At 37.2% G+C, this 17,589-nt stretch overlaps 1 protein-coding gene across 1 annotated transcript in view; it reads right to left on the bottom strand.

Annotated features, from left to right (window-relative positions):
* The window catches only part of LUZP2 (leucine zipper protein 2), a 176,731-nt gene that overhangs the window by 84,171 nt on the left and 74,971 nt on the right, over positions 1-17,589 (bottom strand). Inside the window, exons 2-4 of the mRNA XM_061355053.1 lie at positions 9,085-9,202; positions 7,581-7,651; positions 5,674-5,755 (exon numbers count right to left, since the gene is read on the bottom strand). Of these exons, the coding sequence (XP_061211037.1) occupies positions 5,674-5,755; positions 7,581-7,651; positions 9,085-9,202 (271 nt within the window). The remainder of the gene's footprint in view (positions 1-5,673; positions 5,756-7,580; positions 7,652-9,084; positions 9,203-17,589) is intronic.

Here is a 17,589-nt window from a genome sequence, read left to right as displayed (position 1 = left end):
TATCCTACCAAAATTATTATTTGTGTGCACAGGTTGTAAGTATCAGCTTCGATTTTGTTGGAAAGAGATACTTAAGACATTACAAGGCGGTTAATTTAACCAGCAATCTACATTAGTTAAACCAGCAATATTTATTAATTACTATCAACATACACATACATCTGGTATCACTGATATGGATCTTAAATTGTGCAGTATTATTGTTTCAGGGGAAAAAAAATACACCCCTTAAAAAAAAAAAACAAAAAAACATTAATTATGAAGTATTTAATTTTTACTTTCATACTAAAACAACCTTTTTAAAGCTTCTAGTAAATTTCTAACAACTGAAGGACCACTTAGCCATAAAGAATAGTTACAGAGAACCACATAGGAGAGATATATATGGCTTGGCTACTGGAGCTAATACAGATAACCCTACCATTAAGTGCATCTATGACTATAATTTCATACTTTAAGGAAGATCAGTCTGTACCAGAGCATTTGCATGATGCTTTTAGGTAGTCCTAAGGACAAGGCACAATACAATTTTCCAGAAGAAAAGCAAAACTTCTATCTTCAGTCACCAGATCCCGACAGCACCATAAACCCAACAGCATCATAAACAAGAATGGACATTTATACCCAGCTCCAAACTAAAAGGCAAAGAAACTGAAAAATTGAAACTGAGAAACTTTCTACGCCTCTTCCTCCTTCCCATCCACTCTTCCTTCTTATTTGACATTCACCTCTCCCCATATGGTGGCTGCCTTTAATTTCCATCTAGTTGTAATTATGAAAATAAGTAATGAAAATCTGTTGTTCTGAGGCTGAACTTTGCAATATTAAGCAAGGACACTGCTTCTGTCTCCTGGAGCAGAGCTTTGTGTGTTTCAGAACTCATTACGTTTATTAAAGGCAACAGCTTCCATCCAGTGGCCTTTACTCACAGCAGTCTGTGACCTTGAAATGTTCAAATTAAATTTCCCCCCGTCGAAATACACAATACTTTAGCAGATGGCAGGGATGTAATTCTAAGAGTCAGACAATAGTTATTCACTATAGATGAAGGATGGAGGAATACCAATATAGCATCATTACCACACAGTCCAAGCTCAGCTGCATGCATATTTGCTTATCTCCAGACTTCTTCTATCTTGCTGAGGACTAAGACACAAGCAATTAATACAGGATTGGAATACATTTATTAACATTTATTTTGGCCATCACTGAAAACCCTACTATACTCCATATTAATCTTCATGGTCTCATTTTCAAGTTATAACATAAGAATTGACTCTAAAAGCCAGAGTGAACTCCTTAGGCTATTACCTAAATCATAGGAAATACTATTTCCTTGGGCAATAAGTGTTTTACAAAGTGTTAAATACTTTAAAAAGCTAAGCTAAATGTATTGCTACCTACTAGGATTTCTTAAATGTAATTAACCAAATGTACATTATATTATGATTAAATACAATTTTGTCAAAGAGACAAGTGAATGAACATCCGATTATTTTTATAAAAAATACTGCTCACATGAGCTTGTGACAGTTCTTAAGATTCTTGTTTGGTGGTGGATATGTTGAAATTAAATTCCCCGTATTCTGTTAGTCTTCTATTCCTTAGAAAAACCCTATTGATTTCGAGATAACCAGATTGTTTATTGCTTATTTTTACAAGTATTACATAATGCGTTACTCAGTTCCCATTTTTCATAGTGAATGCAGAGCAACTGGGAAAATGGAATTTACACAGACATTTTCTACTTTATTTTGACAGACGGTACTATAACTGTATTTTCATTCCACCACCATAAACATGATATAAAATACAACAGTAACAGAATGCAAATACAGACTAAACATACTCTACTTAGCCAAACTATTTTTGAGTAATTCCCTATTTCATTCTTTACTTTCTCTCTCATCTGGTGCTACCCAGCTCTTTTTATGAACTTTAACTGCAGATAGTGGGAAACAACTTCACACACCTTGAGGTCTCTTACTAAAAAAACCCAACTATTAGATACAAGCATTCAGCATGAAACACAGTCAAGTGAGGGAGCCTTCACAAAAAAGCTCTAAGATCCTGTTAACCTAATGCAGAGATACAAAATCACTCATTACTCTATTTATTCGAATCTACTTGGGACAGAAAAACCACTTCCAAGTTCTATGTGTCATTTGCCATCTGCCTTTTTGAAAAGAAAAGTGAAAATTAGTCCATGGTCCCTAATCCTGTTTCTGGAAGCAGCGGTTCCACTTCACATTTAGAGATATAGCCTGACATTATTAATACTTTTTTTCACCACATAACAATATATTACAAATTGCTTAGGCATTTGATATTAAATGCATAACAAAAAGCTCTGTCAACCTTCATCAACTGTTAAAGAGGACAGCAGGCTATTTGGAATGATGTCTTACATGTTTTATATGCATACTGTATAACTAAATCCAGATTGGTGCTTCTGACTAACAAGCTTTATCTATTTAAGAAATGCTTTTTGATATACAAATAATCCATAGTTTTATTCTGAGATGGCCTGTAGAGAAGCTCCCTCACAACCAAAGGCTTTCTGGAAAATGCTGAACTTTGCAACATAGGATTACTCTAAAATTTAAGCCACCCTTATCATAACTAGCATTCCTCTGCACACTGCATTATCCCAAATAGAGCAGCTGAGGTCTGCCACATATATTCTAGAAAAGACCGGTCCCAAGACAGGCTGCTGCTCTTGTTCTTCATATGTTAGTACTACTGAAGCAGAACACCAAAGAACCCATGAAAAGAGTGCTCACTCCTGCTAAGAGCCCCCAGGTCAGTCCTCAGAGTGATTAGTACTATTAAGTATAGGAATGTCTTTACACCTTGTTTTCTCAAGCCTGAGCTCCTGCTTCTACTCTCAGAAGGTTGCTACTACCCTGGCAACAGCTCCACTGGCTGCTGAGACTGTACCCACCAACAAACACTCCAGCAGATCCTCTGAACAGCAACTGCTCAGCTGCCCACCCTTCTTGGCTTCTCTACTCTAAAAGAGCGGGGGAGCGAAATGGATAAGGATACATGATAACATTGGTAACATAATTTCTGATGAATCATTTATACAACTAATAGTGAAGAGTCTTGCCAAACCCTGCACAAGAGGTGGATGCAAAGTGTAATGTATTGGAGTATCTCCTATCTTTTTTCAGTTTGGTCAGAGTCCTTGAATAATTTTCAGGTTATTTTTCCACGTAATTTGACTTAATTCTTGTAAATTCTTGCTTACACTTTGGGACGTACCTAATAAAGAACACCCTCAGGCAAGTATTCCTTGTTGAATATATACAACTAATTAGCATACAGTGCGCATTGTACTATGCCTTCTTGGCAAGTGCAGCAAGTAAGTATGGTATTTCCAACTCCCTCCTCCAGTGTTTTATTCATTTGGCTTTGAGAAATATAATTCTATTCTTATTTACCCTGACTGAAATCAAGATTTACTTCACCAAATCCCGTAGAATAAAATGTGCTTAAATTTGATTAGAAACAACACTCACAATATATTGAATTAGAATTAAATCCAAGCTCCCATTCTCTAGCTAGGCCTGCATCAAAGTACCTAAGACCTTCTTTCATAGCATGCATATTACTTTCAGAAAAACATGAAACACATGGAGAAACCAGGTGTAAAGTAATCCTGTGTGACAGGAATAGTACTTATTTCCAGTTCTACTGCAGCTTTCATCTGAGGATTCTGAAGCACTTTTTGAATATTCAGTCTTACTGCACTGGTAAGCTTCATTATTTACACTGTACCCTGAGGTATAAAGAAATAAATGTCACAAACCAAGGACACAGTGCTGCCTTCCTTAAAATCAGTGGCAAATTTCATATTCTATTATGGGCAAGTTTTAGAATACAAGAATTCACGTTTATTACCATTCCACGCCAAATTCTATTATAAACTCAGATGGGTTTTTCCTGGTTTCTGCATTAGGTAATATTTTTGCTTACAGTTAGCAGTAGATTTTGTTTGATTTGTGTTTTCCCCAGCACTAGGGTGTGAACTGAATTTACACACGGTACAGCTGCTGAAGTTTCAAAAAAACTAATATCACAAAGGACAGAGCCGATAATCCTTTGTCTCCATCTGAGATTTATTTAATCCACAGTTGAATTAGTCCCGAATACCAAAATCTAATGCAGAGATTAAATAATGAAATATGTTTTCCCCATTTAATTTGTACTACTAGAATTCACTGTGCTGATGAAGCTAGTGAGAATGTGACCATGCACCTGAAAAAAAGACAACTTTCAACCAGCATGTTCTGAGTACTTGCCAGAGATAACTGGGTTCTCATTTTTAATTATTTCAGCGCTATATATCTTGCCTCAGCATAAAACCATCGTAAAACATAAAGACTCCAAAATATGCTGCCCTTTTCAAGTTCAATACATCATTCAGTTTACTACCTTTCTCCCCTCAGGACAGTTTTTGCTCTGTAGACAAAACTGCAGTGACCAAAACTCCACTAAGTATATGCTGTTAGGGTGACAAGAATAGATAAAGCAGTATCTTTGCCCTTCAGACTTTGGAGCAACAACAGGGAAAAAAAAGTGTTTGCAAAAATCACATTAACTGAAAGAAGCCTGTAAAGGAATATGTCAGCTCAAAATCTACATTTTCTAATTCAATCTGTTTCTAATTAGAAGGTAGTATGTAAAACTCGTATCTTGTTCACCAAGGGCATGAAGCCATATACAAACCACATTCATACAAAAGAAGGCATTTGTAAATATTTCCTAAATTTCGTAATTACCTTCAAACGTTTTTCTTGGAGAAACTGTTGTTTTATGAGCCTGGATGACACTAAAATCTTACTAAATAAATAAGTAATTATCTAATATGAAACTCAAACTAGGTCTAGAAATCCTTCTAGCAGACTGTTTTCAAATCCAGGGTAAGAATCACATAAAACTTGAGGTTTGAAGGGATCTCTGAAAATTATCTAGTCAACTTATGCTCAGTGGCATTCATGCTATAGAAACACTACTAACCAAGACAGGAAAAATTTCCTTTTTGCATCTTAGAATTAAACAGAAAGCATGATTCTACTTTTTGGTTGTTTTTTGTTTGTTTTTTTTTTCTTCTGCAATAGCAAAACATGGCTATTTATGCCCCACAACATTACAGAGCTATTAAAAAATCCAACCAATTGTACAGTTTATCCAGAAACACAATTTCATTAAAGCATGAAACCTGAATGGGACTTAATAGCTTCTTATAGTCATAATTAGATCTACTACGGTCAAAATCAGACACGCTACTATTTTGTTGCTGAAAATCAGTAGTGATTCCAAAAAAGTCAATGGATGTATGGCAGTGTACACTGTATAGATGAGAGACAAGTGTCTATAAAGATAACCTCATCAGGGAAAGGACTTAGACCCAAGTCTCCAAGCCCAAATATCTCCATCAGTATATACATATGCCTACGTTCCACCTAAATTAGTTGATGGGGATCTTGGCTCTTGTGAACTTTCTTGAGCTCCTTTTTTTCTGAAGCTTAGCATACTAACACATACTTGAAGCAAGTTTTTATATGCAAAGTTGCTTGAGCTAATGGCAAATTCAAGGCAAAATGGTTAAAAAAAAGACAGAACAAACAAACAAAAATAATGAAGGAGGGACAGGGAATCACTCACGGTAGCCTGCTGCTTTTCTGCTTTCTCAGCTGCCTCATTAAGCTGCTTTTGAAAGGCCTCCTGGAGAGATTTCATTTCTTCCCTAGTTTGTTGAAAACACAGAACACAAACTTCATCTCAAGTGTTCATTAAGAAATAATTCTTCAGTTTCAGAAAAAGACACCTTTCATTATTCAAAGTAACAGACAGATGTACTGTGTCTATGAGTCTTGCTAATAACATCATAATGGCCCCATGATCCACAATGCCACAGAAGACAAAAATTATCTATGATGGAAATTGGCCACCTTTTGCATCTACTGAATTGCCTGCTGTGCAAAACATCTGCCAGTGTATCATTTCTAGCAAAAAGGACTGGCATCAAATAAGTGAGGGAAGTGGGCTACTGAAAACACATCGAAATGGAACTATACTATTAACAATAAGAACTAGTTTTTACCTGCTTTAAAATAGTTAAATCATGCTTAGCAACACTAGTACAGAACAGATTTAATGGAAATAGTGATAGAACAGCATGAAACCAATGCATCACCAGTACAATAGACCTCTTTTATCATACAGATGCAATCATTCCAAGGTGCTGATGGGGCACAGAAAGAATTAACACTTGAGGCACCACAGTAAGCGAGGGAAGTTTTACTTGGAACTTAGTAAGTACTGAAGAGTTCACACAAAAGGAAAAAAAAAAAAACAAACCAAACTAATTTGAAGTCAGCAGAACTATATCTACAAGCTGAGATTCTAGCACTCTAAACTTTGCTGTATCATCCATCACTGTAGAGAATAATCAGAGTAGTGCTCATAGACCAAACACAGCTCACATTTGTTCAAACAAAGATCATAAATTTAATATTGGGATATATCTTGAATTTTGGTTCAAGTACAATAGGTTTAAGCATAACATTATGTTCACTGTTCTTTACTTACTCCAGATAAGTACAGCCTGAGGCCTACTGGCAAATAAACTGTGACCCCTCCTTAACAAAATTCTATGAGGGAGATTCCCTGGAACATTTTTAATACCATTTTCTTACACTGAACTTCCACAGCTCTCTGGAAGTGAAATCCAGTAAGCCTGTGAAGAGCTGTCAAGCACCCACAGTAGCTCCAAGGCATTTTCTTGGGGTATATTGTAAAAGCCTTTTATTTTGTGAAGGAAGATGAGGGATGCTCAGCAGCATTTTTCACCCATCCAGGGTCTATCTCTGAGAACTGCTATGGTGCAGTATACTCAATAGTTCAATCCCTTAGAAGCAAAAGTCAACATGTACTTTTAGGTGGTCCTGGAGAAACTTTAAGGACTGACTTAAGGCAGAGATTGGGAAGAATACTTGCAGTTTGCAAAGCTTGCAGACTCAATTCTTCCATCTGCAAATAAGATCTATTTACTAAACAGTCCCTTGATACTTCTAATAGATTAACCTATTTCATCAGAGCTGCACAACAATCAAACCACTACAAAAATACATTAATATATGAAGGATGGACAAGGGCAGCTATGATGCTGAGACGTATACCTCCAGCTGCACCCAAGCCATATAACACATGTTTAAATTGGGCATTAGCTGAAGTTTTGCTTTTACCATTTAATAGATTTGTCTGGAATACCAGAAGGATCCTAGTGATTTAATGACTGACCCTTCATGGGAAATTCAAAATCCCTTTCTTCAGCAGATATCTCACTATAGCATTTTAATATCTTCTCCTAGCATTAGCCAAATATCAGCAAATACATCATTTGTTTAAATAACTTCCCAAAATAGCATTCCTTGCCTTCACTTTACTGTTTTAATCAGCAGACTATGGAATGCAGCTTAAAAATTGAAGTAAAAAAAAAGATGGCGTTTCCTAGTCTGCTGGTTTTCAGTCTGGAAATTGAAAGAGAAGGGTGGAGATAGGGGTCTTACCTTTGCTTTTGGCCCAGCTCCAGAAGTTTCTGCACATCATTTTTGGCTGATGCTTCATCATTTTTCAGTGACTAATAGAAAAGAAACAACTCTATTACCAAAGAGCTCCTTAATATTATTCATCTGTGAAATGATCCATTTGGTCCCCTTTCATAAAATGCTCCCAGTGAATTACAGTTATTGCCACTTGTGAGAAACACAGGAATAGCCCAACTTTTCCCTTACTCTAACTCAAGCACAGCTAACTGTATGCAGATGTTTTTCAAATATTAAATGTGAATAAATCAAATAAAGGAAGCAGATTTAGAAACAAATAATAATGCATTAAAATTTTATCACAAAAACAAGTGTGTATATACAGAAGATAATAATACAGCTCTTTGCCTATGTCTGGATCTCTCCAGTAATCAGTCTAAAATATCTTACAGTAGCATTTTGCTAACTACCACCTTCAACTGTGCTGCATAGTAAATCCAATTCTAAAATAACTTAGTTACAAGGAGCAGCACATTTATCTAAAAAGAAGAAAACACCTACAATATTAAAGAGTGGTAAAGCACTCAGAAAAAAAAAGGGGGGGGGAAGAAAAGATTAAGAACTGACATTGATTAGATCCACAATCTGAAATATAAATCAATGTAACATAATTTAGCACATTAATAATACACAGTACCAGTATTCTTCTGTGAACAGATACAAGGAATCTACTCCTGTATTTTTCCCATCTAGCTTACATCAACATGAAGAGAAAAGTGCAATTTCAGAAAACCTTTAAAATAGCATGGAAGTACAGAGACCAATCTCAAGTAATAATGTGTCTGAATGTTTTCACCAGACCAACAAACTCTATCTGGAAGGACAGGCATGCTCATAAGTGAACATCTGGTGATTTCAGGACCTCAAATCCAGAGCCAGATTTATAATCTACTTTTCACTTGAAGGACCTGATTTTACTCCAGAGATATTAACAGACTATTGCCCTTTCAGCCTATCCGTGATACCCAAAAGTTAAATGCAGAAGTGTCTCAGCTCTAGTTGCAGGCTCATCTAGCACAATTTGTCAGCTAAACTTATAAAGTAATGCCCTGCAGTATATCCAGTCAGTCTGTGCAGATGGCATTTCAGGGAGGTAAAGTGAACACCTAAACTAGGCTGAACATGTGACTCGTCAGCAAAGATGCAACCTGCAACAGGAAAAGATCCTTTATAATGACTGCCAGGACAAACAGGTGGTAACTCCACTAAGACAGCATATTTTTTTACTTCCTCTTTTATTCTGCTATGCTCTATTTTCATATTATTTTTAAGTGGACAAACAGCCCAATTCATTAGGATTATGTTTTCCATAAAAACATCCAGTTTATGTGAAGCACAATAGCAGCAAGAAAACAATTATCCACATAATAAAAACAAAACCAAAATCACCAAATTTGTTTCAACAAATAGATACCAATACAAAAAAGCTAAGGAAAGTAATCCTACAGAAACAGAGACAGAACCTGACCTGGAGGTTTACTTTAATTCCCTCAAGTTCCTTAGATGTCTTTGACAGTTGACGAAGGATATTGCTCCTTTCTTTAAAGACTTCTTTCAGCTGTCTTTCCAGTTCTTCATAACCCTGTCTAACACAGAAAATAAAAGCATGAGATCTTCTCAAAACATTTCTCAATGCATTTGAAAACAGACTTGGTTCATCCAAATTGAATTAATTCCAACTCACATTATAGATTCCAAATTGGAGCGTATCCCCCTGTTCACTTATATAACAACTTGATTTCTCCTAACGTAGATGAATAGATGTTTGACATGTGTTTATGTGCTGCATCTGAGTTTGCAAACTATCAGCCTGAATCACTGCCAATGCTGTATTGTCCAGGATGAACAGGAGACAGAAAGGATGTATTTAACAAAAGTGATGATACATAGCATAAAATTTTTCTTGTTTGAAAAAGATATCCCATGCAAGAAACCAAGCAACACTTGGGAAGTATGAAGGTTTGTGACACCCAGTAATTTGAGGGAAGGATGACTCATATTCATTTTAAGTTTTTAATATTTATTACATTTGACAATTTCTCCTCACTTAAACCTCCTTACAGTATAAACAAGAACTGACAAATATGCCAGTAAGACTCAAACCTAATTATTAATTAATGGGTAAGTGAAAACACTATTCTTTTTAAAATGGTAATTTTAATGTGGAATGCATCTATACATTTTACTTTTTTTATGACATGCACAATGAATTCAAAAATCTGTTGTTTTTCCTCCTTTCTGTACCTCTGGCTTAAGAAGGGGGAAACAAGAACCTCAACTCCGCAACACATCACTATTACTCTGTTATCAGAATCAAGACCTTGAAGTTAAACAGGAATCTTAACACTCCTTTAATGAACTCTGAATACACACTTTAGCAAGGAAACTCAGTAAAGCAAATGAAATGTTATCTAGCATTAGTCCTTTTTTAACAATAGGTCACAGAATATATTTACAAAAAAAAAAACCCCACCAAACTTTATTAAATCATACTTTGCATACCTAGAAGAGATGAAAGTGAAAAAAACATCTCTTTCATCAACATAAGATTTTAGGCAAAGAATCAATATTGTATTGGAATTTCATCAATAATTATATTTGGCTTTGACAGAATGTTGCAAATTAAAATGAGTTCTTTGCATCACTAATGAAACACAAAACACCTCAAATTTCTGCTTGCTGCTGCAAAGTTCGGCACAACTGCTAGGTCAGGTATTTTATTTCACTGTAGAAGTTCCCTTTTAAAGGAAAGATGAAATGGAAAACAGTAGAGACATCCCTCCCCTTCCCAAAAGTAAGTTTTCCCAGGGTGGTTAAATAAAAACTACAGCCTTTCTAGTACATTCCATAGCTGGTAGATAATAAGCTCAGCTGTCAGTAAAATATTTTAGACTCTTGGTAAGTAGTGCTTTTTCTTTCAATATGTGGATGAACTTTGTTTAAAGAAACCATAGCTTCAGACTATTTCAATTTTGTTTGTCCACCAGAGGAAAGCAAAAACTGCAGGTCTAGTGGGGGAACAAGTACCTCTGAGAATGACTGTAAGAAGACATGCCATTAAATCAGTGGAAGGAGATAATGCCAGAACTCAGCTATGCTTACCTGTGGCTATCCTTGATCTGGATGACTCATTTTATCAAAAATAAGTTGTCTCAAGTAGAAGTCAGGGAGCTAAAACTCACGATGGGTTTACAGGAAAATCTATACAGAGAGATTACAAACCTTCCAGAATTTAGCATGATTTACATGAAGGGTTTGGCCCAAATTTTTCTACCAAATTGAATGAAAGAATCTATATAAATTAAATCCAGCTACTGCTGTAAGATCTTATAAACATTAGAATTCTGGTTGATACCGGCAATGCAAATAAAACATCCTGCATTCATTTTTTTGTAGAAACACCTGTAGTTTCGGCGGGTTTGTTACCATTCCAGATGGTAACCACGTGTGTTTTAAACCAGGTATGTATCATTGTAACAGAGCTGGCTCACCTCAGCAGTAACAACATTATGTGTAATCAGCCTGATAAGCTTCAGAGAATACTCCCATTTTAATTTGCAGATGAACAGAGGTCAAGGAGGAATTTCCCCCTGCTAAAGTAATCAGGGATATTCAACAAGGTCATCACTCTCATTCTTCTTTAAGCATTGCTAAAAGTTACACTTAATAGTCTCTTTTGCCACTGAAACATCATGCTTTTTTTCAAGTTAAAACCTGTATTTAAAAAAAAACCCATACTTGCAAGTAATAATAGTTTGTTTTCATGATCACTTTAAAGTAACACCCTCCTCTGATTCCAGTTGAGCTTGAGCAGTTAAAGGCCATCTTTCCCAAGCAGCAGACTGTACTGCCCATGACTATCCAGTTGGCACAGGTTTCACCTTATCGTCTTGTGAATACTGATACCTATCAATTTGCATGAACAAGGATGTTTCCCAAAGTTCTACATTAAATTTAATATAAACTATGCATGCACTTACGTTTTCCTCCTTATTATCTTTTATAACATACTGGTTAGTATGTAGTAGTGAGAAGGAGACAAAAAACCAACAACCAACTTACTACTTGAGAGCCACAAACAAATCAAACCCTGAGAACTATTAGAAGGTAACTTAAAAAGGAAAGGAGGATGAATATAAAAGACATAGCTATCATCTATTAACTATTAGGTCCTCAGTGCTTTTTTAATTCTGGACAATATTATCTCTGATATCAAGCTTTGACACCTACCATTGTGTCCAATAACAGTGCTTATGTGTTTGAAGACAGTAAAAGTCTACCCTGCAACTGCATGATAACCAACAAACCCTCAGATTAGCCCATATACTTTGGTCACTTCCATTTCGACATTACAAACTTGCATCATTTAGACCAACAAAATAAAGTGAAATTTAAGTGGAAAAGGGTAAGCCTGTAAATACGGTTGTCTAATCATGAATCATTTAGATTATTAAGTAACTCCCATATTCTCCCACAAATATCAATATATCTTCACTTTTATACTTCCTTTGTACTAACAGGATTCTCAGGATCGGGTCTCAGGAAAGATCTGCGATCCGTTGGTTTTCATTTTCTTCCCTTCTTGAATTCGTAAGGTCCAGATTTTAGTCTCCTAAGTATTTGAAAGGCACTCTTTAAAAGGTTTCATACCCATATGTATGTGCAATATAATTGGCACATAAGAAAGGATAGGCAGGCCATTCCAGAAGGATAGTCACTTTTCTGCACCACCACACCCATATTCCGCAGCTGCGCTACCGTGTGAAAAGCACAGTATACTTTCTGGAACTAATTTAGGTTAAAATAATATTTCCACCATGACATATTAGCATTTCTTTTATATTTGAAAACACATCAATTACAAACTATATAATCACATATACAGAATTTTGTTCTGATGAGTATCGGCAAACTCCTCTGAATCTCGCTAACTAAAATTATTTGTCAAATCAAGAAAAAACTGCAAGATGTAAAGCAATTGCACCAGGTATCAACAAGACTTAATCAGCATAATTCCTCTGAAATCACAGAAAAGTTAAATGGAAGGAATACCTAATCTGTACCTAGGTACCTTTGTGAAGGAACCATATGGATCTTTAAGAAGGATGGCATCATCCCTCACCATGTGGGAGAAAGTAAGAAAAGGAACTTCACTAGGAAAGAAGTGAAATGTTAAACTCTATGACAAGTTATGTGAGTCTGGGGGGACAGTGGATTCTTGCTGCCAGAAATACAAGCTCTAAACTGAACAATTTGCTTACGGTGAACTTGGATGCCAATTTTGTGCCACAGGTGGCTCAGTGCATATGAGGCATCACCACTGTACCACCCTGCCATGAACACCATAAAAACCTAGGACTTTCTGAAAAATTCCAATCCTCAAAAACTGTTGACAGTTCTGTACTCATTTTTCAGTATAATATAAATAATAAAGCCAATATAAGTTAAAACCCATCCCTAGGAAACCCAGTATGTAATTATGAACAGATCACAGCTGTTCTCTAAATATTGGGTTATGTCAGTTACACCATTCTGCAAAATAAAGTGCCATTACCAGCATATCCACCTAGGATTAAAATGAGTATGTATCATTTTAGCACATGATTGTGCTTTAAAAAATGTGTCATAGAATCATAGAATAGTTAGGATTGGAAAGGACCTTAAAATCATCAAATTCCAACCCCCCTGCCATGGGCAGGGACAACTCACACGAAACCATGCCACACTCTGTCCAACATGGCATTGAACATTGCCAGGGATGGAGCATTCACAACCTCCCTGGGCAACCTATTCCAGTGCCTCACCACCCTAACAGGAAAGAATTTCCTCATATCCAATCTAAACTTCCCCTGTTTAAGTTTTAACCCATTACCCCTTGTCCTGTCACTACAGTCCCTAATGAAGAGTCGCTCCCCAGCATCCCTATAGGCCCCCTTCAGATACTGGAAGGCTGCTATGAGGTCTCCACACAGCCTTCTCTTCTCCAGGCTGAACAGTCCCAACTTTCTCAGCCGATCTTCATACGGGAGGTGCTCCAGTCCCCTGATCATCCTCGTGGCCCTCCTCTGGACTTGTTCCAACAGTTCCATGTCCTTTTTATGTTGAGGACACCAGAACTGTACACAATACTCCAGGTGAGGTCTCACAAGAGCAGAGCAGAGGGGCAGGATCACCTCCTTTGACCTGGTGGTCACGCTCCTTTGGATGCAGCCCAGGATACGGTTGGCTTTCTGGGCTGCAAGTGCACACTGAAGCCGGCTCATGTTCATTTTCTCATCGACCAGCACCCCCAAGTCCTTCTCTGCAGGGCTGCTCTGAATATCTTCTCTGACCAATCTGTCCCAACGCCAATCGTTGAGGGACACCACTTGTTACTGGTCTCCAGCTGGACATTGAGCCATTGACCACAGCTATTTGCATGCGGCCATCCAGCCAGTTCTTTATCCCCCATGTGGTCCATCCATCAAATGGATGTCTCTCCAATTTAGAGACAAGGATGTCATGTGGGACAGTGTCGAACGCTTTAAACAAGTCCAGGTAGATGACATCAACTGCTCTACCCCTGTCCATCAGTTCTGTAGCCCCATCATAAAAGGTCACCAAATTGGTTAGGCAGGATTTCCCCTTAGTGAAGCCATGCTGGCTGTCAACAAGCACCTTGTTGATTTTCATGTGCCTTAGCATGCCTTCCAGGAGAATCTGCTCCAAGATTTTGCCAGGCACAGAGGTGAGACTGACTGCTCTGTAATTCCCCGGGTCATCCATTTTCCCCTTCTTGAAAATGGGGGTTATTACTTCCCTTTTCCCAGTTATCGGGAACTTCACCTGACTGCCATGATTTTTCAAATATGATGGCCAGCGGCTTAGGAACTTCATTCGCCAGCTCCTTCAGGACCCGCGGATGGATTTCATCAGGACCCATGGACTTATGCACGTTCAGATTTTTAAGATGGTCTTGAACCAGTTCCTCTCCTACAGTGGGCCCAAGGTCTTCATTCTCACAGTCCCTGCATCTGCCTTCCAAGACTTGGGTGGTGCGGTCAGAGCCTTTGCCAGTGAAAACCGAGGTAAAGAAGTCATTCAGAACCTCAGCCTTCTCCAAATCCTGTGTAGCTAGTTCTCCCGAGAGCTTCCCGAGAGGGCCTACGTTCTCCCTAGTCTGTTTTTTATTTGCTATGTACCTGTAAAACCCCTTCCTGTTATCCTTAATATCCCTAGCTAAGTTTAATTCTAACTGGGCCTTAGCTTTCCTAACCTGGTCCCTAGCTTCCCTAACAACATCCCTGTACTCTTCCCAGGCCGCCTGTCCTTACTTCCACTTTCTATAAGCCTATTTTTTCATTTGAGTTTTCCTCAGCAGCTCCTTATCCATCCAAGGAGGTCTCCTGGTCCTCGTGCTGCACTTCCTTCTAGTTGGGATATAACACTCCTGAGCTTGTAGCAGGTGATCCTTGAAGATCAACCAAGAGTCTTGGGCCCCCCTGACCTCTAGGGCTATATCCCATGGAACCTTACTAAGCAGGTTCCTGAAGAGGCCAAAGCCTGTTCTCTTGAATTCCAGGGCAGTGAGCTTGCTGCACGCTCTTCTCACTGTCCTAAGGATCTCAAATTCAACCATCTCGTGGTCACTGCATCCAAGGCTGCCCTGCAGTGCCACATTTCCAATGAGCCCTTCCCTGTTGGTGAGCACGAGGTCAAGCATGGCACCTCTCCTTGTCGGCTCCTCTATTACTTGCAGAAGGAAGTTGCCTTCCACTCAATCAAGGAACCTTCTGGATTGCTTGTGCCGGGTGGCACAGCTGATCTCATAATCAAATTGATCTTTGTTTTTTTTCCCAAGTGCAATTGTTCATTCAGATTTGCCTGAAATCAGATCGAAGTACCATATAAATTATTATGAAACAGAACAATTTAACAATACTCTGCATGTTAAGGTCTCCTCTAGTACTCTAATTCCAGGTTGTTTCATTTTTACTATCAGGTTATTGAAGTAGTATTAGTGTAAATTCCAATAGAATTCATTTTCAAGGGAACGATATTCCCGTAGAATGTTGAGCTTAGTCAGCTGTTTTGACTATTCTATTATTCTTACAGACATGATTTAATACAGTATAGTAAACATTTAAACAGAGTCTAATTTGCAGTATGCAACAGAGACTAACGTCTAGTAACTCCAAAAACTTGCATCCCACAGATCACTCCACCTCAGGCTATTATTTCTCTAAATATTAGAAGCAAAGCTTTTAGTCTTCAAAATAAGGATGGAGTTTATTTCTCACTGAATAACATGTACTATGTCAAGCCAAATGAAAATTGATTTTGTTTTCCCACTAGGTTTACAAAGCCTGCCTTTGAAATAAAATTTTTATAAAGATTTCAATTATTTATGGTACATAAGTGTCCCTGGCCAAAAAAAAAAAAAACAAACCACCAGAACAGAAAACACCACGAAACAAAACCCAACCCTCAAATATAAAAGAGAAAACTCAAATACAATCTGCAGTTTAAGACTAATTTAGATGTCTCTTTCATCGAATCTATTGCCACTTACGTTCTTTTAGCCACTCTTTTTACAAAACGTTTCTGCTCTAATTGCAATTATGAACTTTAGGCAATCTACTGTAAATTTGAAGTAAATTAAGTGAGATAATGAGATTGTCACACCCTCTTGGGTTTGGCCATTTTTTAAAGCAGCAACAGTTAAAAAATCATAGACTATATATATTTTTATGCATCATACATAGACATAGAAAATAGTGCTTACAGGTACACTTGCAAAGTGCACAACCCCCTTTAGGTGTCTAAAGCAATCCTTTGAATATATTGTTGGTGGTGGATATGAACACATGAATGTGGTTTACATTCAAGTGAGAAAAAGATTCATCACAATTCTAAATCAACATCTGGAAGTTGAATATAAGAGCCTTTAAAACTATAAAACAAGCAAATGAAATGGAAATAATTTATAATAACAGCACTGCAATGCTACTTTTTCTCTCTTTTTAAAGATGGGCATTTCTTTATCTAGAAATTCAGTAGGAGCGAAGTAATTTATTAATGATCAACAAGCAGAATGATCAGGTTATCTAATTATCAAGTATGCAATATACAGTATATATACAATTATAGTGTGTATATATAGACAGCATATTATAATGGTATTCAAGCCAAGTGTCACCTACTTTAATTTCAGTCAAATCTGAATGAACAATTGCACTTGGGAAAAAAACAAAGATCAATTTGATTATAAGATCAGCTGTTGCTGAAATATAAATGTCCTTTACATTGTATGTTGCGTATTTGGGCACTATCTAAACACTGTGTTTCAGACTGAAGGGCAGGGCAGAGAGGAAGAATAATTAAGATAAAACTTAGGGATTTAATGCAAGACAAGGAAAATTTTTCTTTAGCTGACCTTCATAAATTGTGCTAAATATTTTGATGGGATGTTTCATCTCTATCTACTGAGAATAATGTATGCCCTTGTGGTCCCAGCTTGATTTACAAACACTTCAGATAAAAATCACATTGTCAGTATGCATATGACTACAACAAGTTATGACCACTCAAGACTTAAGTACCCAACCTACTGTATATTTAATAGACGAAAAAATGGAAGCACTGCTTGCGTATTTTGTTTGGGTTCTACATGGGTAGCACTAGAGATTCAGTCCTTTGCATCTATTTCATCTTCTTTTTAATAACTCACCATAAATAAACCAAAACAATCTAACCTCTTTTCTGGCAGACTGTTGGCTGTGTAGAATCAATGACTGATCAGGGAAAAGATGCAACTGTCAGTTCCCATCAATAAGTAAAAGAGTAAAAGAAGGTTTCTGAAAACTTGCATCTGGCACAGGCACCTGGCCCCAGGAAATGGAACTGCAGGTTCAATCACTGTGAAGAACGCGATACTGAATATAATGACTCAATGGAAAAACCAGCTTGTATTTATTCACTGAATGCCACAAAA

Source organism: Neopsephotus bourkii, unplaced genomic scaffold (assembly GCF_033783945.1).
Source record: "Neopsephotus bourkii isolate Nb327-2 ecotype Australia unplaced genomic scaffold, CSIRO-AGI_Nbou_v1 NB_768, whole genome shotgun sequence".
Classification (NCBI taxonomy): Eukaryota; Metazoa; Chordata; class Aves; order Psittaciformes; family Psittacidae; genus Neopsephotus; species Neopsephotus bourkii.
Note: the sequence above shows the minus strand (reverse complement) of the source record. Positions and strands in the feature narration are given on the sequence as shown.